The sequence below is a fragment of the Haliaeetus albicilla genome, chromosome 23 (assembly GCF_947461875.1).
Source record: "Haliaeetus albicilla chromosome 23, bHalAlb1.1, whole genome shotgun sequence".
Lineage (NCBI taxonomy): Eukaryota > Metazoa > Chordata > Aves > Accipitriformes > Accipitridae > Haliaeetus > Haliaeetus albicilla.
In genome coordinates, this window is record NC_091505.1 from 2972277 (window position 1) to 2999537 (window position 27261).

General features: G+C 48.1%; 1 protein-coding gene across 5 annotated transcripts in view; it reads right to left on the reverse strand.

The window, feature by feature from the left end:
* Nucleotides 1-14317: 14317 nt before the first annotated feature.
* Nucleotides 14318-27261, reverse strand: part of NEXMIF (neurite extension and migration factor) — a 166361-nt gene continuing 153417 nt past the window's right edge. For 4 of the 5 annotated variants that reach the window (XM_069810913.1, XM_069810914.1, XM_069810916.1 and 1 more), the window contains 3 exons: nucleotides 23602-23726; nucleotides 15552-19857; nucleotides 14318-14868 (listed from right to left, as the gene is read on the reverse strand). In XM_069810913.1, coding sequence (XP_069667014.1) covers nucleotides 14697-14868; nucleotides 15552-19857; nucleotides 23602-23677 — 4554 coding nt within the window. In that variant the 5' untranslated portion in view covers nucleotides 23678-23726 and the 3' untranslated portion in view covers nucleotides 14318-14696. Of the gene's footprint in view, nucleotides 14869-15551; nucleotides 19858-23601; nucleotides 23727-26546; nucleotides 26739-27261 lie in introns of those variants that run through there. The other variant, XM_069810918.1, reaches the window with a different exon arrangement.

A 27261-nucleotide genomic window follows, 5' to 3' on the forward strand; every position in this document is an offset into this window, starting at 1 on the left:
CAAGCAGGTAAGCACATACTGAAGTCTACAATTAAAATCCTTAATTAAATCCTTAAATTAAGCATATACTTAAATGCTTTGCTAAAGAGGGATATAATCTCCAACATGCTCAAGATAAAGTGTGTGTTTAAGTGCTTTATTGAACCAGTGCTTTCGCTGCAACACAAAGTGTATTTGCGAAGCAAAAGCTGCTATAGGTGTAATCCCACAAAAACCCAGCAATTTGTTGGGGGAAGCCTGTGTGCATTTATCAACATAAACCACACATCACCCATTCTGACTGTTTGTACCTGGAATTTTACGAGGTGTAAAAAAACACACGTGGGGGTGATGTTGCCAGGCCAGTGGAACGCGATGAGCTGTGCCGGGACGGTGGCAGCCCAAGCAGCACCGTTCACGGCTCGGCTGCAGGTTGGAGAAAGGACAGTCCCAGTTTGGCTGCCTGGCTGGGTTTTGCATGACTTGCTGGGCTGGAGAGGTGGCACTTTGAGTCAAGATTTGGGGCAGGTTTGGTCTCTGTGTTGACTTTGGGACCAGAGTGCGAGGGTGGGAGACAGAAAGAAGACCTCCTCCACTCCACCAAGCACTGGAGCCGGCACATAGCGGTGGAAAGGTGTATTTATGGGACAGGAGAAGAGACGGGCTTTGGAGATGGCTTCAGGGCTGGGTCTGGGAGGGAAGGGTTGAGCTTTCTGCCAGGGTTTCTGAATGGGGCGAGCTGAAGAGGTTAACTGCTGAATCTGCAAAGGCTCACAGGGTGAAGGTGATGGTTGATTTTGGTATGAAATGGCTCTTGTTTCAGGGCAGGGATCTGTCAGCTGGCTGCTGTTAAAGCTAAGTTAGGTTGGGTTTAAAGCTGAGCTTTAATAAGTTCAGGGTTGAGTATCTTTGCTTGGTCACTGGGGCCAGGATGAGACCTGCTGCCCCTGAACCTCCTCCTCCCCACCGGAAAAATCTGCCAATAACCCCTGTGCCAGTAGCTTGGGTCTGCTCCAAGAGGAGTCCAAGGAGATGGGACATTTGGCCTGGGGGCACTGCCAGAGCTACGGCGGGACACTAGCCAGGCAGGTCTGGCTCTTCTCCTGGCACCACAGCAGCTAGGCAGCAGCTGAAAGCAGAAAGGGAAAGCAAAAGGAGGAAAAGCAGGTTTGGTTTTCAGAGGATAAGGAAAAAGGGGCTGGATCCCCCAAATCTCCTCACCTCGACTGTCTTCAGTCCACAGGCAGGTTTGGCACTTACCCAGCTCCAGGTTGGCAGCATCCAGTTGGACACGAGCAGCCCAGGCAAGCTCGGTCCTGGGCCAAAAAGGAGACAGACACATCATCAGGCCACAGTCAAGTCCTTTCCCTGCAGACTGGGCTTTGCTAGACCTGGCCTGCAGTCAAACACGCCAGCAAGACTCTGCAAATATCCCTCATTGCTGCCAGAGACGGTATTAAAAGAATATTATGAGTTGCAATTACCATGGCATGCACTATTCCTGCTTCAGGTCCCAGCATTATTTAGTGCCCAGAATGGATGGTGCCCAGCTGATGCGCAGCTATTTGGTATTTTGTTTTAATCTCATGGCTGGTGTGTGACTTTGGGCTTTATTTACTGCCTGCTATCCAAACCCAGCTCCAGAGACAAGGTTATTTGTTTCATCACATACTCTCCTACTGGCCTTCATCACTCCAGTACCCAGGAGCAACACACATATTAATGAATTTAGCGTTATGGAAGGGCGGGGGAAGGATTATTTCCATGTTTTAAATTTGGAGCTTAACTGTGCTCATTTGAAACAACCTCTCATTTTGGATCCATGATTTGCAATGGCCAAGACTTTGTTTTTATTTCATTTGCTGCAAACATACGATACTACAGAATAGCAAACCATCATAAAAATCAGAAAAGCCTGACTCTGTAGCGTACGGGTGTTAGCACCAGAGCACCCCAAATTCTTATGGGAAACGATCGCGCCAGTGGGCAGAGCTTGGAAATGTAACACATTTAACACAGAATAAATCTGTAAAATTTGAGTTTATGAATCCTAACCCCAATTCCCGCTTTGGATGGTGTAATGCCACCTGCGTACGGCATAAAGCATTGTCTGCAGTTTGGCTGTGACTTTGCGGAGGTGAAACGGGAGCCTCGCACTGCATCCGTTCGGGCATCGGCACACGGCTGGCTGGGTTTGCGTTGTGTGCTGCTGATTAGGGAGTGCTGCAAAGCCCGCAGACGCTCTCACGGCACTGCAACAGGCCTCCTAATTTGTTGTTCCCAGAAACACTGTCATTTCCAAGTTTGAAATATATTTAAGAGAAGCGCTTACAAATACCCGACACAAAGCAATTCCCAGGTTTTTTGTATCGACTTACTTCCACGAAGACAGAAAAATACATCCACAATTTAAACTCATTACCTGACACCCTCTAGAGGCCTCCAGCCTGCAAACGCTTCAGCACGAGCTAATTTTATGAGAATATTCCCACCTTGTGCTAACTCGTTTCAGCTAATGAACCCAGGAGGGCCAGCGGCACGCGTGCCCCGGGCTGGTGGCCGGGCTGTGCCGGGGCTGGCGGCGCAGCAGGGAAGGTTTCATTAGCGAGACAGACACCAGCCCATAGGCTCAGGCTTGGGAAAAAAAAAGGTTTCAAGTCCTTGAGATGCGACGTTACCAGCTCGGGGAAAGGCTCAGCAGAGAGAACAAATGGTGCCGCAGCCCACCCAGCCTTTTTTCTTTTGGAAGCGGCAGGTAAGAAATCCAACCAAGGTGCTGGCACGGCACACGAACTGAAATGCTCGGCAGAGCTGGGGCTGCAGCATCTCTCTCTGATGTTTACATGCCCGTCACTCTGTGCAAGACCCTTTGGACTGGATCTACACCATCCCCAAACACTACGTAAAGTGTTTTTGCAAAGAACACTAGGCAGTTAAACCAAGTTTAGGTGCTGTTGGATTATTTTTCCTGTCGCTGCTTCTCTCACACTCCAGCTTCTTAGGTTTTAGTGTATCACAAATCGTCCCCAGGCATGCTCCGCAGCAAGAGATAGATTATATTAAAGCAAAAACCAAGCAAGAAAAGTAGAGTGAAGGCTCAGCTTCCGCATGTAATTCAACCCACACCATTCCCCAGTGCGTGAAGATCTACGGGCCATGATCCGGTGCGTTGCCTGTAGTGCGGCTTCACAGCATGGGGTGAAAACAGTCTGAGCCTCACAGCTACTCGTTGCTTTTCATGAGAGCTGTCTTGATGGTATTGACAGGCTTCAACACAGTTTGCACGTTTACAGAGAAATAATCCAGTAGTTTAGTTACTGGTTAGAGACACAGGAGATGGAGGAGCAGACCTCCCTTCCATCACAACGTTCACCATCCAGTTCAAGGTAAGTCAAAGATGTCCTGAAGTGTCCAAGGACTTTGGCAGGGCCACAGTAGAATTTACCTGCCTCCATCCCAATGTGTCATTGTCAGAAAATTCATGCCTAACCCTGTGGGCACCATATTTCTAGACGTGCCTGAGGCGATTTTGTGCTGAGCAGTTCAGCCGTATCTGAGATCTCATTATCGCTGAGGTTCCCAGGTCAGGCATTTCTCAGATTAATCCGTCTGAGGGCTCAGCCCATACTGAACTGCAGCTCACAGCATCAGGGTCCACCTCGAGCCCGGGAACAACCAACGCGTCCCTGCTGGTGGCATCTCACCCTTTCTGTGCGGCCACCTGGGAACAGGGAGACCCCAATGAGTCCCTCAGAGGCACGAGGGCTCGTCCACCCTTAGCCAAGGCAGGTACTCCAGCAACTGGAAAATGGCACAGCTGCGGTTCCCAAAATGTGTGTAACCACATCTAATGCACCCTTCTAGTCCCAAACCCATGCAAGCGGCACCCAAAGAATCTCCGACCCCTCTCGGTATACGCCCTGGATAATAATACATTAAACCATACTGACCCTACCCTTCAAAATAAAAGAGCCTCTAAGCTTTGGCGATACAAAAAGAAAACCCACCAACTTTCTCAGATAACTGATCAGCTTCTCCCGTTTCCGTGCTTTGATCAGGCAAACCCCACCACAATCCCAGCCGGCCGAAGCAGAACTGGACGTCTCCCCTCGCTGGGTTGGCAGCTGCAGGGTCTCTGCGCAGCTGAGCCACCCGGCCTCCGCGGCGGGGGGATGCCGAGGGACCCCTCACCCCAGGAACGCTTCCCAGATGCCGCTCCGGGAAACTCGCGCCCCAGCCCGCGGGATCGACCTACGGCATCTTTAAAGGGGGTGAGAAAGACAGGCGGACCGCCGGGCTATCGGTCCATCGAAGCGGCTCGATGCCGTCGGTCGGGCCGCTCCAGCAACCCGGGATGCCGCGTGTGAATTCCCGCCTGGATTTGGATGCGCTTCGTGAGCGTGCCCTGCTGAAGCACGGGGGTTTGCTGCGAGCGTTCGGGGACGTGGGCAGCCCTGCGCCCCGCCGGCATCTCCATTCCTCTCCTTTCCCTGCTCCCAGCAGCCGCGCATTGCTTCGCTGCTGGCTGCAGGAGCGGCAGAGAAAGCAAGGAAAAAGCAATTTAATGCAGCCCATTTCCCAAGCATTTAAACGCCTGGATTCTCTGCAGAAAGCAGCGCGTGGAGGGGCACGGTTTCTCGCGTCACAGCTGCTGGGGTGATTAGGATGGGTATTAAGGTGGCTTTGAGTCAAGGTACAGCGGAGTAGCCTTTAAGCAGAGGTAAGCTCATAATGGAAAATGCTATAGGAAATAGATTCTAAACCTAATTCTTCCCGGGATACGTGCAGGAGGGCTGCTTGACGGCGCGGCATTATTTGCCTCCTGACCTCCTCGCTGTTGCTCCTTCCATTAACCAGACAAAGCAATTAAATAGGTTGAAAAGCCGCTGTGCAAAATCCTCCTGAGTGCAGGTGAAGGTGTCTGAAGCCATCCTACGGAACCACTTGCAAAATGAGATTACTGCTTCAGGACTCGGTGAAGGCAGTTAGACCAAACCAAAAACCACGGAGGGAAGGCTGGTATTACCCAGGACGGGTTCGTCCCCAGCCTGCCGTCGCCCGCCGGAGACAGCAGCTCCTGCCGGCAAGACGGAGAAGCCGGTGATATTAAATTACATCCTAATTAAAATCTGACTCTGCTTTCATTCACAAGGAAAAGTCACTGGGCCATACGCGTAGATGGATGATGGTTCATCCAGAAGTTATGAGCGTTTTAATTATGTGTGCATATAATATAAATGTGTTAGATAAACACAAAGCCACTTTAATAGGGCCTTTTTGTAGCATTTCTCAGGTATATGAAGGCTCCGCTGCTTAATTAAATGTCTTTTATTTGGGTAAAAGATGGAGACTTCATACAGTTAACAGCTGCCTTATTTTATAGGGTAGTTTTCACTGTATTTTACATTTTTTAAATGTGGGAATTTATCCCTTTAAAGGAGCACTGCCGTGATAAAACCTCTGCCTTTAAAATGCTACAAAGATAAGACTGTGCAATTCAAGTAGAGGGTAATTTTAACTCTAATTTACCCTTCCCGGCTGGACTGTTTGTCTTCTTTTTAGTACTCTGCTTTGCCAAGGCAATGACATTTAGGTTATACTCCTCCGCTCTGGTTAGCTTTGGTCCCACTTGAATGCTGTAGCAGGGGCTGCTACATTTATCCTGCTCAAACTTCAGAGGAATCTGCACATCAAAAATAGCTCCCCCGGGACTTAAGAAGCAAATATTAAAACATCTGTATTGATGGGCTTTCCTGCAAAGGTACAGCTGGAACCGAAATTACTTGAGTCCCTCTTTTCAATACCTTTTCTAGAGCCGCATTTTTTATGCAAGCAACGTCGGAAGACGGGGGTTTATTGGAAATTAGGAGTCGTTGTGCAATGCTCTCCTACAGAATGGCAGCACACGAGCTCCCTGAGCTGGGGCTTGTCTAGAAAACCCAGGTGAAAAATTTCCCCTCCGGCTGCCGAGGGGAATAATAGCTCAGAGAAACACCAGCCTCCGCGCCCGCCCCTCGCCCCAACGCGGCTCGCTCCTGCTGGCACCTTCCCTGCGGAGCCGGGGACGCACAGGGAAAGCGTTTGTGTTGGCTCGCCGTCCTTTGCCTTGCACTGCTGCAGTGTCACTGCGTGCGCACCGATTTCATAGAATCACGGAAGGGTTTGGGTTGGAAGGGACCTTTAAAGGTCATCTAGTCCAATGCCCCTGTCATGAGCAGGGACAGCTTCAACTAGACCAGGTTGCTCAGAGCCCCGTCCAACCTGACCTTGAATGTTTCCAGGGATGGGGCATCCACCACCTCTCTGGGCAACCTGGGCCAGCGTTTCACCACTCTCATCATAAAAAATGTCTTCCTTCTATCCAGTCTGAATCTACCCTCTTTTAGTTTAAAACCATCACCCCTTGTCCTATGGCAATAGGCCCTACTAAAAAGTCTGTCCCCAAAACTTCTAACCAAGACTTGCACTAAGGAGCTAGAACTATTTCCACTCCCCGGGTCGTGGACCGAGCCCACGTAGGAGGGCAGACTGGATGGTTCTGGTAGCCATGGGCTTGGCCCAGTCCCTCTACTCATTTTACTTACCAGACAGCAGACTCTTCCAGCGCCAGGTCGCGTTTTGTCCTTCCTAAAGCCACGCTGCCATCAGCCTTCCCTGGCCAGCGGCCCCGCTCCGGCGCTCGTCCCGCTCACTGCTCCAGGCTCCCGGCATCAGGATCCGCACGACTGGTGGGAAATACTGAAATTCTGTGCCTGTCTGGCACAATTTTGGGAAGGCAGCGCTTGCCTGAAACCAGTCTTTGAAGTTTGGCAGCTTGTAGAGGTACCAGGTCTGCTTTTGGGGGATCGTTTCCCACCCCCTTGCCATGGGATCTGGCTGCTGAAGACGGTGCCCATGTCCCACTTTCTGCTGGCAGAGCTTGGAAAGACCTCAGACGGAATTAACGCCCCCCCCGCGCCCCTTCTTGTTCCTATCAAGTGCTAATGAAAGGAATGGTAATTTTTTAAAAAATATATTTTTAAAAGCATTTTCCACAAGAAAATGAGGAGGAAGCCAGCAGCGCTCAGAACCGCGGAGTGTTTCACTGCAACCCACCGGCTCCTTCCCAGGAAAAGGCCGGTCCGGGGATGTGCTTCCCGGCACTGCCGGGATGCTGGGGGGACGGGGACCCCGCTCCCCCGGGCACGGCGGGCTGGGAAGAGCCTCCGCTCTCGGCAAGGCTGGCCGCGCTGCCCTGCCTCACCTCCGTGCCCTCGGAAGGCGAACCGGTAACTCTGGCAATTTGAGGAAGTTTCCATTTCTCAATTAAAAATTAAAGCAGAAGAGATCCCAGCACTTTTTCCCCACTTCTTCCCATCCGCAGCCGCGCCTCCACCTCTAACGTGCTTCACGGTAACGAGCATCAGCCCAATTAAGGCGACGGGCTGGGATCAGGAGTGTGCACGGAGAGGGCGGCCAGACTGATCCTCATCTATAGTAGCGATTTGTTTAAAGAAACGATTCCTAATATTCAATAAATGGCAGTTTTAATTTCTTCTTCATATATGATCTTAAAATGAGATTTTTAATTTTTTTATTTATTCCATAAACAATATAACAAAACTCAGCAAGTTAACAATATGACGTTTTCACCATACAGAGTCAGTCACAAATATTTAAAACCTTTGCAACAAGAACAACAAAACCCAAAATATTACAAGAATAATTTACAAGAGGATCTATAAAACAGCAAAGCGCTCACAAATTTTCCAGTTTCCTTTACACAATATCACTACACTCTTTCACAACATTTCTTTTTATTACAAAATTCCCAACAAAAGTTTAATTTTTTTCTTTGTATTTTGGTTTTTAAAACCAGAAACTTTTAAGTATACATCCTTTTATTAACACCCGAAGGTGCAAAAAAAGGGAAACCTCACACATACAAACACTTCACAGCACTTTTCTAAGAAAAATATACACTTACAAAATATTTTACAAATTGGCACACTTAAAAATATACAAGATTTTGTAGGCGTCTTAGAGTGATCCTTAAGAATTATACTTCAATTGACTCTACAGAATATTTATAAAGCTTATTCTAAAAGAAAAAAGGCAAATCATTTCCAAACATGTTAAAATTGCAGTGTAAAATGTGGAACAGAAATGGATATGTTACATTCATAAAAAGGGCCATTTAATAGTTCTTAAATGCTCAAGGGGGGGATAAAAGTTTTCTTTAGCACCATAAAACAGGAGCAACTTCCTAACGAGGTGCCTCTAGTTCTATGGAAGGGAACTCAAGGAGCAGTACATTCACATCTCTGGAGGCAGCAGTCGAAATGCCCCGGCCGGCGCCGCAGGCAGCGGAACAGAGCAGCTCCTTGGATTTCTACCCTGCTTCCCACTGGGAGTAAAGAGACAAAAGGAGTTTAACTGGTACCTTTCTTTTGTGTATGTGTGGTTTAGTCTACGTTTAAGTCTTCCCTTTGTGCTTTCGAAATGGACGTTTGTCTATCTAGCGAAGGGTAGTGGTGAATACCAATTTTTTTTCTTGTTTCCTTTTGCACCAAGTGTTCAAAGGCTCAGTAAACGTGTCTGGCAACCCAAGCATCCTGTGAGATGGAGGGCATCCTCCTGCTTTAGATCCCAATTCCCTTAGATGGCTGTTACTCCACTGTCATTAGTGTCACTTGTTTACCTGAGAAACAGATTTGAAAAGCCTTGCTTCTACCACAGACATTGTACTTTGTTTATTTTATATTTTTTTCTTTTTTTTTTTTTTGCATTATTTCACACGCTGAAGAGATAAAGAGGCACATTCTCAAATAGATGTCAGCGGCTTGAACCATGCAACTTCCACTGGACCCCCTGGGAGCTGCATAGGCAAAGTCCAACACACCGAGTTGAGAAAGTAAGACCGAGGGCCTGATCCTGCACCAACTGAAGTCCACGCACCTGATCCTCTTCTCACTTACACTGACTTCAAGGGAGTTTTTCTCGTGACTTAACAGCAAAGGCTGGCTGCCATCCAGGAAAGCGCTTGGGGAGCAGGAGCCCCCGGGAGCGAGCGCCCACCCAAGCGCTTTGCTAGATGGGGACCTCAGGGAAAGAAGAACGTGGTCCAGCAGGTAAAGGATGAAAATGCTTAAAACATCTTTATTTTGGTTCGTGGCTCATTTGAGCCCTAATGCCGAAAAACATAACAGCAATCCTGACTTTTTAAAAAAGCGAGCCGTGCAGCAACGGTTTCGCAAAGCAACCACCGCCGGGCTGACGCCAGCCTTGGCTTTTTCTCTCCGTGCAGACCTGGCCTCGGCAGGACGGTGCAGTGCCAGCAAGGGACAGCCCCACGTGCTGCTGCTGACCTCCTCCTCCCAAAACACCTGGCTAAATCTGGTCCGCAAGACATTATTCTCAAGCCGTTTTTAAAAAAAGAAAACAACAAACCTCTTATGCTTAAAAAAAGCAAGATGTAAACCTGGTAAGATTTTTTTTTTTTTAAAATGATTACTTGAATCCCCATCACTGATATTTTTTTCTATTTACAAAACCTCTATATGCAAGTACCTCCAGCAAAACTATGGCCATTGGGGGTGGGCTGGCTACCGCTAGGTTTTTTTCTGCAGGACATCCTCCACACGGCGCAGTCGTCGCAGGGAAAGGGATGCTTTCCCCGGACCACGAGTGCTGCCTTCCCCTGCCCGCGGGCAGCTCCTGCCTCCAGCTGGGAGGTGGAGCGAGAGCCAGGGGCTCACGCTGAGCTGCCCCACGCTGTTCTCCTCTCCGATGGATTTTATGACCTTCCTTTGCAAGCGGCCAGTTTCTGCTTCCTAATTTCACTGCCGATTGTAAGTCGCCCAAACCGCAGTGTGCCAGCACAGCGCGGCTTAGGAAAGCAGCATCACTGACACCGGTCCTCTCATACGGCGCCTTATGGGATGCCTCTAGAGTAGGAGTGAAACGAGATAGAGCAGAAAAGACATTTCAAGGGATGCTGCAGAATAAACGTCTTTTGCATGGCTTGGATTAGTTGCCCCAAACAGCCAGGAGCTCAACTAGAAGATGCGAGAGGAGGCTGGAAGCGCAGAGGGACTGGGCAAGAGGATGAGCCAAGATGGGAGCCAACGTGGGGAGGCGCGGGGAGCCCTGGGTGCACGGATGGTGGGCAGGGATGGATGGGACCGACGTCCCAGTCCTCTCACAGCTGGGAGCAGCACCCTGAAAAATAAAAATTCGACGATAATGACAAGAAGGGCAAGTGGAAAAGGTGAGCTCATATGGCAAGGAACGAGGCGAAGGTGGAAGCGATGAAAACCTTGAGGTAGTGATAGGCAGGTGGAGATGAATTTTAGGAAAGCAAACTTCCAGCTGTTTAAGGAGTTAGTCAATAGGACCCCCTGAGAAACTGCCCTCAGGGTCAAGGGAGCAGAACAGACCTGGCAGATCTTTAAGGACGCTTTCCAGAGAGCGCAAGAGCTCTCGATCCCCAAGTGTAAGAAGTCGGGAAAGGAAGGCAAGAGACTGGCATAGCTGAGTCGAGACCTGCTGGTCAAACTGAAGGGCCAGAAGGGAACGCGCAGGCAGTGGAAGCAGGGACAGGGATCCTGGGAAGAGCACAGGGATGCTGCCCGGTCGTGTAGGGATGGGACCAGGAAGGCCAAGGTGCGGCTGGAGCTGAACTTGGCAAGGGGTGCAATGAATAAAAAGGGCTTCCATAGGTTATGTCAGTCAGAAAAGGAAGATCAAAGAAAGCGTACCCCCCTGATGAACATGACCGGCAAACTGGTAACAACGGCCGAGGAGAAGGCTGAGGTACTCAACAACTTTTTTGCCTCAGTCTTCACTGGCAATCTCTCTTCCCACACCTCTCGAGTGGATGGACCTCAAGGCAGGGACTGGGGGAGCAAAGTCCCTCCTACTGTAAGAGAAGATCAGGTTCGTGACCACCTGAGGAACCTGAACATAGGTAAACTTATGGGACCTGACCAAATGCATCCCAGAGTCCTGAGGGAATTGGCTGATGCAGTTGCCAACCCACTCTCCATGATATTTGAAAAGTCACGGCAGTCAAGCGAAGTCCCCGGTGACTGGAAAAAGAGAAACATTGCGCCCATTTTTACAAAGGGTAGAGGAGGACCCTGGGAACTACTCGCCCATCAGCCTCAACTCTGTGCCTGGGAAGATCATGGAACAGATCCTCCTAGAAGCTCTGCTAAGGCACACGGAGGACAGGGAGGTGATTTGAGACAGCCAGCATGCCTTCACCAACAGCAAGTCTTGCTTGACCAACCTAATGGCCTTCTATGATGGAGTGGAGAAGGGAAGAGCCATGGATGTCATCTATCTGGACTTCTGTAAGGCCTTTGACATGGTTCCCCACACCATCATCCTCTCTAAATTGGAGACATATGGATTTGATGGATGGACTGTTCAGTGGATGAGGAATCGGTTGGACAGTTGCGTCCAGAGAGTAGTGGTCAATGGCTCAATGCCCAGATGGAGACTGGTGACAAGTGATGTCCCTCAGGGGTCCGTATTGGGACCGCTACCATTTACTATCTTCATCGATGACATAGACAGTGGGATCGAGTGCACCCTCAGCAACTTTGCAGATGTCATCAAGCTCAGTGGTGTGGTTGACACGCCTGAGGGACAGGATGCTAGCCACAGGGACCTAGACGAGCTTGAGAAGTGGGCCCATGTGAACCTCATGAGGTTCAACAAGGCCAAGTGCAAGGTCCTGCACCTGGGTCAGGGCAACCCCCAGTATCAATACAGGCTGAGGGATGAAGGGATTGAGAGCAGCCCTGTGGAGAAGGACTTAAGAAAGAAATTTTTTTACAGTGAGGGTGGTGAAACGCTGGCCCAGGTTGCCCAGAGAGGTGGTGGATGCCCCATCCCTGGAAACATTCAAGGTCAGGTTGGACGGGGCTCTGAGCAACCTGGTCTAGTTGAAGCTGTCCCTGCTCATGACAGGGGCATTGGACTAGATGACCTTTAAAGGTCCCTTCCAACCCAAACCCTTCTATGATTCTATGAAGATCAAAAGGAGAAGGGCAAATGGTTGGCTCAAGGCAATTTCTGAATTTGGGGGTCAATCAGCAGAGGGATCACTTTTTCAGATGCAGAGAAGGGCCAGTGCCACACTGTGAGGGATCTGGGCTCTTTAACATCTCCCCAGTCAGAGGTTTTTGGGGAGGACATGGGATGACAACTGAAGACGGCAGCGAAATCGGAGCAACAGAAGGACTGAAGGAGAGAGCAACAAGGCAGCTGGTATTTGTGATTAACACTGTCCTGAAACACCTAGCTGGGTATTCATGGATTTCCAACATATAATAAAATAGTCGATACGTTTTATGCCTTTTATCTTCATGCCCTATTGCACATTTCTCAAATGCAATAAATATTGCTATCTGGTTCAGTACAAGGTATTTTATTACGAGTCCCATATTCATAATATTAAGCATAACGAGCACAGTGCAGGCCAGTCAAAATGTGCTTTCAAATGATGGTTCTGGGTCAAAAAGAAGGGCCGTGCCGCATCCCAGCCCTGGACCTGACCTGTCTCCATAGAAGCGGCAGCCTCAACATCCGAAAGAAGGGAGCCGGCAGCCCCTCATCCTGCAGCACGCGGGAGGAATGCTGAAAAAATGGGATACGCCAACACCACGGCAGTGGCCGGAGCTTGTAGTATCTGATGACCCTACGAATAGAAAAGACAGCTGCTGGGGAAGCAGGGGAGAGCACGGTGGCTGCAGGCAAGCCAAACGCCCAGGGATGGAGCCCTAGCACAGCTCTTGTCTCCAAAAGAAATCCTGAGCATCTTCTGGATCTCCCTCCTGCAGCCAGAGCCGGGGTGGGATACTGCACCCCGCTCCCATCCACAGCAACCCGCGGGGTACCCAGGGACTGCTCTTACCCGGAGCAACACTCCGAGCAACACCAGCATTTCATTTTTTCATGGAATAAATGAACTTCTAAGATGGTTTTCAGCATTACTATTTTTCCAGAGTTCCTTCTTTCATCTGTTAAATAAAATGCAATGCAGTTACCGTGCTGTTCTTTCTGGGATTGCAGAGCTGAGCCTGAGCTATACCTCAAGATCTGCAAATGCTGAAAACATTCTGATTCTAAATCGACACTCTGCAACTCCACTTCAATTTTAAGGGTTCAGCCTGCTTTTTTGCTAAATTAACTTAAAACAATTCTGCTGTTTTGCCTTGCGCACGGGCCGGAAAAAAACCTGCTTGTAAGCAAACCCGAGTCTAGTCCTGTCCTCTGCGAAACACCACCTCTATGCTCACGACCATGTCGAGAACGTGATCTGTCCGACTGCTATTAAGGCTCCTCTTCCTCATCGTTTTCTATTGCATAAACATGTCCAAGCCTCGCACCCCTCTGCTCCCAACAGCTCCCAGTTAGCAGGGCTCTTGCATATCAAGGTTTCATAAGAAATCAGCAGCAAAATGCACAGGCTCTCAGTTGCACAAGGAAAATAGATATTTGTTGGGTTTGTTATTCTCGTGGAGGGCGAGGGTGTGGTAAGTAGGGTTACAAATAAGGCCTTTTGAGAATACATTTAGCATTCAATACTTAACGCTGTCTTAGTAAAAGTCCAGTCATGTATGATCCGGCCCTGATCGGTGAGATCACAAATAGCTCCGTTTTTTTTTTCTTACGAACTGAATCAAAGAAAAGGTTCAGAGTTGTATTTAAAACTAATGACTTTTTGCTTTTGAAAGTTCAAACTATATTGGCATCGCAAGGTTAGACATCTAGGAAACATCAAAGCTATGATAGGAGAGCGCTTTTGACAGGCTCTGCATTGAAAATGTTTAAGAAACTACTCAAAGGAAAAGTAAATAGCAATAAATGTATGAAACGTATTAGTTCTGTTTTTATAACTATTTTAGAATTTATCCCAGGTTCTTATAAAATATATAAAACTGAGATACAAAGAATTAGCAATGTAACTTTGCATTTCAAATGATCTTCAGCTACAGGTTTTGCTTTAAGAAAACAGACACTTGAAAAGCAGCTGTTCTGTAGTCTCTAGATGCAGACACTTGAGTTCCTGGCAAACTTACCGTCCGTGGTTTTCCGAACTCCTCCACCGTTTCAACTCTCTCCTATAATGAAACTCAACATTTCACCATTAAGTTTTTCTGCTCATGGTTTCAAAGAGAGGACATTACCATTTCCCAGCATGGGTTTCAAAGTTCCTTTTTTCTTTTTTTTTTTTCCCCTTTTTTTTCCTTTTTTTTTTCCTTTTTTTTGGTGTTTTTTTTTCTTTTTTTTTTTTTTTCCCTTTATGAGCTTTAAACCACAGGGTGAATCCATGAAATGAGGTAAGTAAATTTGGCACACTTTTAGTCATGTCCATAAAACTTTTGGTAAGTTGTATAAGTGAACAATATCATTTTCATCGTGAGTTACAGGTGCTTTCAAAGGGGGGTGGTTAGTACTTAACAACTGGAATGTTTCTAGTAAAACCAAAAGGCATAGCTGCAGAAAACACTCACAACCCAATGTTGATAGAGAAGTAAAAATATATACAATACAGTCACTTGTTCATAGTTTGGCACAATTTTTTGTTGTTGTGGGTAATAGTGCATAAACTACTGTACAACAGTATGACTTTTAAAACAGTCTTTCACAGAGAATACCAGATTAGGTTTGCTTTCAAATAATAAAATTCCCACAATTTCAAACTTCATTTCAGCACTTACATTTCAACATACCACAAGGCAGATTTCGAAAAGGAACCGACGGGAAAAAAAACCCAACCGAAAGAAAAAAAAGAAACAAACATCAACCGTCTTTCTAGAAAAGGGAGTCTCTTCTTCAAATACAGGAAAACCCAAAAATGTTGTTTCTGCTTTAAGAAGAATGGAGTCTGATTCCCTGCAGGAAAAAATCAAACATTTGATGCCATCTTAGTTAGCTCGTCTGGAGTCACCACGACGGAGCGTACGCGCTAAAGGCGGGCAGGTACAGAAGATGCAGCTTTAGATGATGCAGGTTAGGAGATAAACAGCAGAGGGGGCCAGAAAGCACTCAAAATTGCCACGTGAAGCTCAATTAGGAACGAGTTCTCATTTGCAAAGTAAAGAGCCTTTAAGTTTCGAGATCTTGGCTTTTGGATGCATAACCTCTTTTTTTTTTGTGGTTTATTTTTTACAAAATGTTCCCAAAAAAAAAAGTCTTTCCTCGTCAAAATCATTAAAAAGAGCGTGTAATCATGGTTTGGTTTCCCCCCCCCTCCCCAATAAATAAGTAATTAAAAACTGAAGAAGCCAAACAGCAGAAAAGAGTAGCCTTGTTAGTTTTTTTTAACCCCAGCCAAGCCAGAAAATTGGTCATTCTTTTAGGTAGCTTGCAAGTAATAAGTATTTTCATGCATTTAAAAAAAAAACAACCAAACAAAAAAACCAACCCCAAAACCAAAACCAACCAAAACTGTAAAAGGGGAACGTCTTTTTTTTTCATGCAACTTTTGCTTTCAGGAAGGAAAAACTGAGGAACAGCGGGCTTAGCAGGTGGGAGGGAGGTTAAGGGGCATTCCAGCCAGTTTGGTGCAGCATTACCTCAGTTTCTCAAAAGCAGCTGTCACGGGGGGGTCCTTGTGGGGCTGTTCGCGGTCCGTCCGCTTTATTTTACAGTTCTCATCCCTCAGCGATTTCGAACTGGATTTATGACGGTAGAGTTTTTTATGGGTAGGTCCGTTATTGCCTAAAGTGCTCAGGTTACTATAGTTTTTATCAAAAAAGGGAGCGTGAATGTCCGTGGTGTACCCGGTGGAGCAGTTGGGGCGACCGGGGTCGCAGGTTGCGGCTTTGCCGTTTTTGCTTGAGCCCTTGTTGTTTGACTTGTGGTTCTTCGCCGCGCCCGGCGAGCCGCCGTTCGCCTTCTTCTTCGACTCTTGGGACGTCCCTGCCAAAATTTTTAGAGTTTTCAGTTTCAGGCTGTTGGACTCCGGTGACCGGAATATGTCTGGAACGCTGTTGTGGCCAACAGGCCCCCACAAGGGCTCGATGGAGGCCATCATAAACCTCTGGACATCGGCCATTCCTGACGCGATGTTGGACAGGATGTTGGAAGGTTCCTCGAACTCCCTCTGATCGTCGTCCAGGAGGCTGGTGGTGTTGCCCAGGCTGGGTTCCGACCAGCCTGTGCCCCCCTCTTTTCCCAGCCCCCACTCTCCGGAGAGCCCGTTGTGCTTGCCCAGTTTCACCCCGGCCGGGCTGCAGTGCTGAGCGCCCTCGGCGAGGCCCTTGGTGGCGGTGGCCACGTTGCTCAGCTGGTTGACCGCCCTGCTGCCAACAGCCGGAGCCTTCTCGCCGTTGACTCCCGCCGCATTCTTCCCTTTCCTGGCGGATTTGGGCGCCTGCCTGGAGTTTTTCCCTTGCGGCTTATCGGTTCCTTTGTTGGTTTTGGGCGATTTTTTCCGGGTGGCTTTCTGGGAAGAGCTTTGGTTTGTACCCACATTCTTGCTGGATGAACTTTTCCTCTTCGATTTTGACACTTTGCTATTGGTGCTAATTTGACCAGATGGCTCATTAAATGTTGACAAGCATGGACTCTTTTCGAGAAGGCTGACAGAATCTTCATCGTTGAACATATGGAACTGGAACTGGTGATTATTTAAAGCAAACCCATTATCTGCCTGATCCTCGGTCTGCAGGACCCCACAGTTCCACTTGACCTTCTCAGAGCTGTTGAGGGCGGCCTGGGGGCTCTCCTGAAAGCCCTTCAGGGTGCCCAGAGGCTTAGTGTCGGAGCCAGCTATCTGCGGGGACAGGTTGGGAGTGTCTGGAGGGGACATCTCCGAAAGCGACGACTGGCGGAACTTATCAGGCGTGAAGTTGGAAATGTCTAAAAGGTCCGTGGACTCCTTCAAAGGGGTGATTTCATCTATGCTCTGCTGGATCACTAGCTTGGGACTGCAGTGGGCCAAGAAATCATCATTAATATCATCCTCACCGTCCTTTTCACAAGACTTTAAACTTAAAGAACTGTAATTGCTAGAACTAACTGACAATGAACCCACTGAATCAAAACTAATGAGCCTGCCATCATCTGTACTTAGTGTACCTCGTTGGAAATGAAAGCGCCCCTCTCCATTATTAAAATGACATGACTGATAAGAATCATCAGACTGCACTTGTTGGCTATCCGGCATGTAATTTTTTTGGTATAGCAATTTGCTGCTATTCAGATTGACTTGAGTGTATCCAGAGGCGGGGAGGCCGTCTGCGCCCGCGGCACCGCCGCCGCCGCCGAACTCGCTCGGCAGCCCGGCTGCCTCCCGCAGGTCACCGGGGAAGTCCTGGCGGTTGCTGCCAGCGGCCTTGCTGGCCGGCCACATGCTGCCGAAGCTGCTCTGCTCCATCTCCAAGTGGCCGGGTGACTGCTGCAGCTCCGACTCGGAGGGAGGGGAGAGCACGCAGCTCTGCGCCGGCTGCAGAGCCGGGAAGGGCTTTTCCGCCGGGACGATGCTGGGGAGCGGGTGCTGCTGCTGCTGCTCGGAGGGGTGCTGGGCGAAGTATGAGATACCGGTGTTGCTCGACAAATCAGAAGCATCTAACAACGTCTGCAGATACCCTCCGGGGATCAGGGGTACATTGGTGGTGATATTAGCAGATGGCAGAGGCTTGTCTGAAGAGGAGGTGGATGGTAGGAAAGGAGAATTTTTAGCAACCTTATCCTCGTGGCACTCCGGGAGATGGGAGCTGTCTGAAGCACAAGGAACGTTTTCGTCCTTCAGACGCGCTGCAGAGTCCTCGTTTTCCAGCGCCGGGGAGCCCTCCGCCGTACTGGTAGCAGCTTTGATCTTCTTGCACTTCAACCTGGCTTCACTTTTGAATTTGATTCTGCGGAGCACTTTCCTCTCCGTCCCCTTGTGCTCTCGTTCCTGCGATTTGCATTTCACGGCGGCGATGCCCGTGATGTCATGTACGTGCAATCCGTTGGCACAGCTGGGGGTGGCGATGGCTAATGCCGGCAGCCCTTTCAGGCCCACGTCCTCTTTACTGCTGCAAGGCTGCTTGTGATCAGAGGAGCAAGAGCCCAGCTTGTTCACTGATTGCTCGATGGCTTTAATTCTTTGAATCCGGTGCCTGTTTGCTAGCTTGCATTTTCGCTTCCGTGGGTGAGGGAGGAATGAAGCATCTGAGCCGTTAAGATAGAAATTCTGCTTGTGGTAGAGAGACGATCTGAGCAAATCCAGCCGGCTCTGCTGCCTCTCTTGCCAGAAGCCCTTCAGTGGGGCCAGCTTCTTGTATTTGCTGAGCAGCTCCTCGTTCAGGGTAACAGTTGTCTCGTTGGCATCCACTTTGCTGAGCTTCACCAGCATATGCTTCTCCCCTTTAAACCTGTTAATGATGATGTACTTGATGATAACGGGGGGCTCCTTGCGAGAGACTTTTCGCCGTTTCTTGGGACACCACTCGTCATCGTCCTCTTCCTTGGGCCCATCCGGGAGCCACTCCTTCTTGTCCAGGATCTTCTCATTCTCGATGGAGTCCACGTCGTACAGGTAGTCGTCGCTGTATCGCACTTTCCTCTTCGCCCGCAACCCATAGTTCTGCTGAATGAAGGAGCCAGAGTGGTCCCGGGACAGGTACCGGCTGCAGTCCTTGATATCCCGCAGCACGTCATAGGAGGACTCTGTGCAAGTGCTGTCGTCGCTGAACTCCCCGGAGTCCTCCGTGGAATTCACCGAGTCCAAGAAGTGGCTCCTCTTGGAGCCCACGTACTGCACCATCTCCGTGCTGTTGCAAGATTTATTTAAGGCAGCTTTTTCCTCCTCCTCGCCGTCCTCTTCCTCGCCATCCTCCTCCTCCTCCCCCCAGATGATGCCTTCCTCAGATTTGAATTGAGAAGGGTCGGTGGCACCGCCAGGCCCCCTTTTCAGGGTGCTCCTACTGTCCCTTTTGGTGCAGTTGCTGAACACGCTGGGGAAGAAGTTGAACTGGGCATCCTCTTGTAGGGTGGTGGTCTTCTCCCGCACGTTGTCCTGGAAAGATTCGTACCTAATCTTTAGGGAGCAGACATCGCTTCCCAAGGTGGAATCGTCGTCATCGAACATGTAATTATCCACGTCTTCCTCGGAAAACAGATTTACAGAAAGCTCATTTTTGGAGCAGAGGTCAAGCAGCTCAATTTTACTTTCACTAATGAAAGATTCAAAATAGCCCCATTCCTGGTTGGGATTTGTTAGTAAAGGTTCCTCACCATTGCATTTGTCTAATAGTAATCCCTCGTAATAATTTTTCTGAGTGGGGTCCTCTGAATCACTGTCAGATTTTTCTGCATCTCTTTTGTCCGCTGCCCTCGATTTATGCATAGGGAAGCTTAAAAGCTGGTCTGAAAGCAGTTGATCCCCATATCTCATGGTTTCTCCTGTGCTCATGCAGTGAATCCCTATATCAGAGACCGAACAGGTGTCATAATCCCTATTTATATCCCCCACTTTCAAGCTTATTCCCGGCTCTGCATCAATGCCATCCTTTGATTCAATAAAGCAGCCCAGACAGGTCCGGCTCGGCTGCATCAAGCAGTCGCCCGTCAACGCCGACATGCCTCCGGGCTCCATCATGGTGAAGGGAGCCTTCTCGCAGTCGCCCGGCAGCGACCAGGAGCTCATGCCCTTTGTCACGCAGGACGTGAGGGAGATGGCGTGGGCAGAGGAGTCATCCGAGGCGTGCTCGGGTACATCCGTGAGCCTCAGGGGCGACGGGGGGCTCAGCAAGCAGGGCTTCTTTGAAGTCAGGGGAGGCAGCGCCCGGTGGCACGGGTGGTTTTCCTTCGGAGCTGTTGTCAAGGCTGAGAACGTGACCGCAGCCTCGGCGGCGGTGCAAGGCCTCTCATCGCCGTCCAGGGCGTGCGATTCTGGGGAGGGGGTTAAGGACAAGGGAGGGAGAGAAGAAAGGAGAAGAGAGAGGGTTTACAACCCTTGCAGTTCTGCTTGGGCTCGCCACCCCGCTCCCCTTCTCCCTCGGGTTTGGTGGTGACTTCTCCCAACCGCCCCTTCAGGAAGCGGCGGACACCCTTCCCGCGAGAGCGCGATCCTTCCCTTCTCAATCTCGTTAACGTGGTGATGTGCAACGAAGGGGGAGGTGAGCACTCTCCCCCCTGCAGCCAGCTGGAAGAGGTACCAGAGTATGTTTAAAAAATCAAAACCATCCGTTCATTCCTCCTCATATACATACCGTTACCTGGATACTGCCTTTCAAATCTGACAAGGTTATTAAAAAACAAAACAAGCCTAATAAAAATGTTCCCATTAACATTGAAAAAATTAATGGAAAAATAAGATTCTTAAAGAAACAAAGCATCTCCCCTGCAGTGTCTGCAGCTTAAACGTACGTGAACTACATTACTGCTCAAGAGTCAGAAAGTTACAGCTATTTTTGAAAACCCAGTAGTCTTTTTGTCACTGTCCACACCAAGGGAAAGTAGAAGGTAACACAGAGTTTAAAGCAATTATTGTCAGAATTATTGTGGGGTTTGCCATTCTTCCCTAATCTCTAAAAATGACTTTTTAATAATGTAAGGATTTTTTATTTTTACCTCGTTGTACTCTTTCATTGCAGAATAAAGTTATGAATATACTTTTATTTGACTTCTGGCTCAACGGACGATACGACCCTTGAAATTTAAATACGATGTCTTTTCATCCATGAACACGCTCTGATATCTCTGTATTAAAAAAGCATATACCAATGTGTGCATTCATACCAGCCGGAGACCTCTGCCGACTCAGAGCTGAGCCTGGTGCTTTTGTAGTGGCTCATATCTTACCTTTTCGGTGGCTCCACTGAAGTCTGGGGGGAGTGAGAGCAGAAGCAGCGTGGGCTTTCCGAGGAGGGACGAGCGCTTTAAAACCCTGCTGGAGCAGCAGGCTGTCGCAAGAAACGGGGCAATCGCAAAACGAAGCGATTTGGCACTTACACGGTTGCCGCGACCCTCCGCGACAAGTGCTTTTATTCAAAACTGATAAGAAAAGCAAGCCTCGCCCCGCACCTATGCCAACCGACACCGGCCGGTAAGGGAAGGCTCACGCAGGCACACGTACCACCGGCATGATGAAATGCCCACCGTGCCGCCGCGTCGGTGCTGCCGAGCAGAGCAGAGCTCCCACCTGCACGTGGGCAATGTGAAAAGGAGCGGGATGCGATGGAGTGCTGCCTGCCCGTGCCAAGTGTAAAACTTAGAGGAGGTCGAAATCCCCCTAATTTCATCCCAAAAGCTCCCGGCAGTTTTGTGCTACAGGGGCCTGAGGGATGGAGCCATCGGTAAAGTCTGAAGCCAGTACAAGCAAGCTGCAGTTGGAGCCATGCAGTGCTCTAAGGACTTTAAACAACTTTCCCAACACTACACAAATCAAACCGGGAGTGCAATGCAATGCCTGCAAACGTCTTCAACATGCGTGGCTTGGAAAAGACCAGACTGACTTGCTTGAAATCTGTGCTGCTTCCCTTCCCTCACAAAGGGTTAAAAAAATAAAAAAATAAAAAAGCTGATTTTTGAGTCCCTCCCAGCAGTTTTTAGATCAGAAATGCAGAGGTGGTATCTTTTTCCTTAAGCACCAAAACAAATTAACCAGTGCAGTTCCACTTCAGATATAAAATAAAATAAAAATCAGCTTGGAGCTGACAGGAAGCATGGAAAATTTAAGGATAAAAGAAGAATGTCTGTGAATGCTGTAAGACTCAAAAAAGGGGGAGGTAGGAAGCTGAAATTCAATCTCACATGCTGCATTCAATACGCAGAGACGCTATTGTATAAAATAAACTATCTCTAGGTGTTTCTTTAGGTTTATACTTGTGCAAGTGAACTTAACTCCTGTGAAATACAAATGCCAAAACTTGATTTTCTAGGGCTTGTATCATCCTAAAATCAGGCGCATGTTCAACTGATGCTCTAAAGTAAACAATAATCCAAAAGACTACAGTTAAAAAAGAAAATGCTGGAGAAGCAAAACCACCTTTCCGGTTTAACTCAACAGCCATCCAAAAGCACGTGGGCAGCCTGAGCGGAAAAATACTGAACCATCCTGCTGTCAATCAGCTCCGAAGGGAGGCCAGGCCCTAACTGGGCACGGCAGCAGCCCAAAGCTGCTCTGGATTATATGGTTTGGGTCAGAGGAGGCAAAAAGCATCAGCCCCATCCCCAGTGCCATCAACGGGGAGGTGGTGGCATCAGAGTTACTTGCTGGCTCTCACGGCTTTGGATTCAGCAGCAACTCCTACACAACAATGTTTAATTAAAGTGCTTTTTAAGCCTGATTAATTGAATTTCATGGAAGCGGTATGAGGTTCTAGAAAGCACCCATCTTTACTGAGCAGGTAAGCACTGATTTTACTGCCTATTAGATCAGACAAGGGGACCGTGGCGAGGAAGTCTCCTTGCAGCTCCAGCAGCTGTGGCTTTACCATGTGCAGTCATGAAGGAGATGGGCTGACAGACACCTCCAAAATTACATCGTAGGGGCAAGCGCAAGCGTACACTTCACCTGCCACCAGCATGTGTTGCAGGGTCTTCACAGGCACCTGCGTGTCTGGAGTTGCTCCAGGTTTTTGGCAATGAACAAGAACAACGTTTGCCTCTGCGCACCTTGTTTTGAGATGACAGAAGGATTTGAACATATAAGATGTCAGACGACCAAATCCTTGATATCTAATAGGGTCAAATTTATATATAAATCAATCTTTCTCTCTCTCCACACTTATAGGCCAATACAAAATGTAAAAAGCGGAGAAATTAAACATAAAACCATGGTGAAGAATGAAAATGCCAAGCTCTGCCGCAATGCTGGACTGCCACTGCATTTACTGTGGCTAGCGACTAAAGGCCAAATGACTTGAGAAAATGCTCAGAGGCATATTTATTTCAATCAAGTTTTCAGGCAGCAGAGCACTGTTACTCCTAATTAGTTATTGCTTTTGAAAGCAAGTATAGAATCGATTAAATAGATACAGACAAAGTTAGGTATTTGGGGCAGGCTGCTGGAAGGGGCTGATCCTTCCCCACCGATGTCGATGGAAGCTGGAACGACGTAGCGGCTCCCAGCAGCACCGGGGCGCGCACAGAAGCAGTGTTACGGGCCGGGGGGTCCCATGTGCTGGCTGACGGGTCACACGGAAAAGGCAATAAGGAGCTCACAAGCTCACCTTCCCTTTCCATGGGTGCCAATCTGGGTTTGTTTCCTCTATAATTTTTCCCCAGTTTGTGGGGACTAAGTATCCTTCAGTCAAATTTTGCTGAGACTGGCTAGTGAGTTCATAAGTAATTGCAAAGAGACGGAAAGATTCCCAACAGAGGGGCTACGTAGTCTTGTATGACTTTTTTTCCCTAAGAAACCAAACTAAAATCCATAATTCAAACTGCATGTGCACATAAACATTTCCAACCATGCATATGCATGGGCAAAAGCAGTACTCATTAAGACCTGAAAAGGTACAGATTCATAGCTGGAGCGACATCTGTGCAGAAAATACCCATTTACCCTACTGCTCCACATTGCAGAGATACCTGCAAACTGCTAAAATTAAATACACAAAAGGAATTAGGAAAAGAAGTTGGCTTGCAAGTTGTCGCTGCTCCCTCATGTACTGTAATTAAGTTCCTTACCATTTTCTTTCACCCCATTAATCAGGATAGTTTCTTGGTCTTCTGAGGCACAATCCTGCTCTTGTTGGTCATCCATCAATTTAACCTCTTTCTGTTCACTCCATGCCCCACTGCATCTGGCCAACCTGCACATTTCCAGAAACATAACCACAGTCAGTACAATTCCCAGAATCAGCTCAAGGAACTGTGAATAAAAAATAACAACAATAAAAAAACCCTGCACAACCTCATATGCTGCCCTTACCCTGCTTAAGAGGACAAATACTATTTATTAAGGCTATCGTATTTTCACTTTTCCACTCCAAAAGCCAAGTCCAATGTATTTCAGCAAGGTTAAAATGCTATATATCACCATTTCCTTCCCCAAAGTCCTTCTTTAGAAGGTGAAGTGATACTTTGTACCTCCGCAGCACCCTTCACGTCGCCCAAAACTGCTTTGCAAAGGCAGGGGAGCGTTATTATCTCCAGATGGGTGAGCAGAGACATAAAAAGGAGAGGACTCGCCCCAGTTCAGACAACAGCAACAAAGCAGTTTGGGGGGAAAAAATATCTCTAGTCTCGTTCTTCACTCAAAACACTTAATCACAAGAGTTCCTTCCTTGGGAGCCTTGTTCCCCTGACACCTACCACCGCCCACACCATCGCCAATGGGTGAAGTTTCATCTCGGTTGTATGACCACCAGTCGAGGCTGACTGGACTTGAAGGTACTTCTCCGAAGCAACAAAACCAAGATCAGAATCAAGCCCAGATTTTCTCCCTTCTTCCACTGAAGATCCCCCCATGTTAAAACGATCGCTTGCCTAGGGAGAGGGAGACCGTGCAACACAGAGATGTGGCTGAGTTCCCGGGCACAGGATAACCCTCATCAGTGCTCCTGATGGACAGAATTTCACCTCTTTGACTGTAAAGTCAAGTCAGAATCTATTTTTTTCCTTCGGGCAACTTGAACTCAACTTTTTCTCTCTCACGGAACAGGTACTAGATTGAAGCATTGTTTTAGGGGGTTTTTTTGTTTGGTTTTGTTTGGTTTTTTTAAATCAACATTTGTCAATGTCTGATCTTCCCACAGTATTCACTGCCCTGGGTTCAGCAGCCGAACTTCATTCATATTCAGATTTGCAGTGGAGTCCTCTTAATTAACGTGAAATCTTTACAACCGTCTTAGTAAGTGAAACCTTCACTGAACTTAAAGATGTTGTGACACCGAGAGTAAGATAAGAATAACAAGCATCAGTAACTCAATTCCTTTGCATATTTAGAGGAATATTTAACTAACCCTGAGAGTTTTACTTTGATGCAAATCCGTATTTCAAAGCTCTCAATACACGAGTCGGTTTGCTGCAGTAAGACCCCTCTCTCCCGCCAGCACCCCCCACCCTCCCCACCACCCCGGGCTCCCACAGCGGTTGAGAAAAGCTCCAGCTGAAGCATCACTGACGTGTTGTAACAGGAGCGACTCGAAATGCCAAAGCACAGATCAGGCGTCGTTGGGAGTTATTTCCATGCAACTTGAAGAAGATTAACTTCTAAGTGTGAAAGCTGCTCTGCGTTTTCCAGTAAGTCTACAACTTCATGCCTCCTTGATATTATCTCCTGCCTATTAAACGTATCTTAATTAATATAAATATTAATAAATTAAGTGTTTAAAATATCTATTAATGAAAACATTAATAAAATATCTTAAGCCTCAGGAGAACCAGAGGCTTCTTAGGCGACCAGAGAACCACCACTGGCCCCCCACATGGGCCAGCATGATTTCTGGGGAGGAGACTGTTTGCTGCCTGAGGAAGTTCTGGGAGAAGGAAAAACTGAGTTGAGTAAGGAGCTTCAATAGATTGTGACCCGGTAGATGTGTTTTGCACACCCTGATGGTTTGCCAGGTGGGACAGAAATGTGCAAAGATCTTCCATTTCAATTAGCCCTGGGCAGGTAGGGTTGGAGGACGGCGCATTTGGCTATGCATGTTTACAGATCTGAACCTGTTGCTCACTTCAACGCACTCGGTGTGGATGATGGGACCATCATCTTCAATGTACAGAAGCTTATCATCAATGTTTCTGCATACTCTGACCTCCACCATCTTTCTGAAGTGCAGAGGTGATGCTCCGAGAGAGGTTTATCTGTGCACGGTCACCAGCAGATGCAAAGTAAAAGGGGAGAGGCCCTGCCATCGCGCCTCACTTGCGACTATCTGCAGCTGAGGGGCTTCTGTATTCAGAAATTACATCCACAATTTATTCTATTAATTTCTCTAATTATTTTCACCCTGTTGACACTGCTGCCCTCCAGGGCACCTTGCGTGTGGCAGCTTCTGTGCTGCGTGAAATGGACCTGCTTTTGTTTGGTCTGAACCTGCTGTCCTCCAAAGGACGGGCCATGTTTTCACCCAGAAACACAGCCTCAGTCCTAGAAAGGACTTGGAATATGACCGTCATTTAAATATTTAATAGTATTTATATTCACAGGAGAATCGCGGCAACGTTTCAAGTTACCCAAGTACATAAGCCAAATCGGGATACTACTGAACTCTTCCTCACTGTTCAATGTTTAACCCGCAGGAACCAGGTCAAGGGGTAAGAGCTGATGCAGCACTGCTGTAGAAAGCTTCATCCTGCAAGTCAAGTCTTTGTTTTATCAGTACAATAAGCTGAGACCCGCAGTTGTAAGCTCAGAAGCACTAGCATCTTCTCTGCACGGCTTTGCTGACCTGATTTTTGCCTGGGTGTGTTGGTTTATAGCTATTTGGTGTAAAATGCCACAGGTGGCCTGTTTTCAACCGGTAACATAATCACAGCCATATTAAAAGTAATGGCTTGCAATGAATAAAGCATAGGACAGAAGCAGAAACAATAATTCTTCAATAATGTAAATTTGTCACTTCCAGCACACAAAACATCTCCGGAGAGAAAATAACAACGTGGACATAAAACACTAGCAAGCTCACCAAGAAAGATCCCAAGCATTTTAAAGAAGGCATCATCCTGTTACCGCCGGGACTTCCACTGGAGGAGGAAGGAGCAGGGTCTTACGCGTGGGTTGCGTGCCTCTCTGCCTGCTTGCTTCTCGCTCTTTCCGTTTGTGGAGTCGGTGGTTTGACTGCGGTTTGCAAACAGGTACGTGAGGGAGGTTTCTGCCTTTCCTTACTTCTGACAGACACTCAACGGCCAACCTTTAAGCAGAGAGCAGGGCTCGTTTGGGCAACAGACTGAGAAGGCAAGCAATGGGCAAGCAGCCAGCCAAGCAAATGGAGGCAGAAAAAGAGAGTTTATAGGTGGGGAAACCTGTGGGACTTTTAACGTACTACTGTTATTTTTTGGGATGGGTGCATGTAAGGGGCAGGGAAGCGCAGAAGGGACGTTTCCAGTGAATGCGATCCAAAGGCTGGAGAAGACGAGGAAGATGATGAAATGCAAGAACGAGGAGGATGTGCCTGCGGACAACTATTTGCCTTGACTGCAGTGACTCGGAGAGCAGAGCGGAGCTCTAGAAACACACTGGAAAGAACTGAGAAGAGTTCAGACGGGGGATCTTCACATACGGTCGGAAAGAGATGAAGTGTGAATGAGACAGACAATCTGAAGTTTGCAGAGACCTGCTGAACAAGAGGACCTTTCGGGAGTGGTGTGACCATGAAAGGTCAGATCCCAAGAGGGACAGGG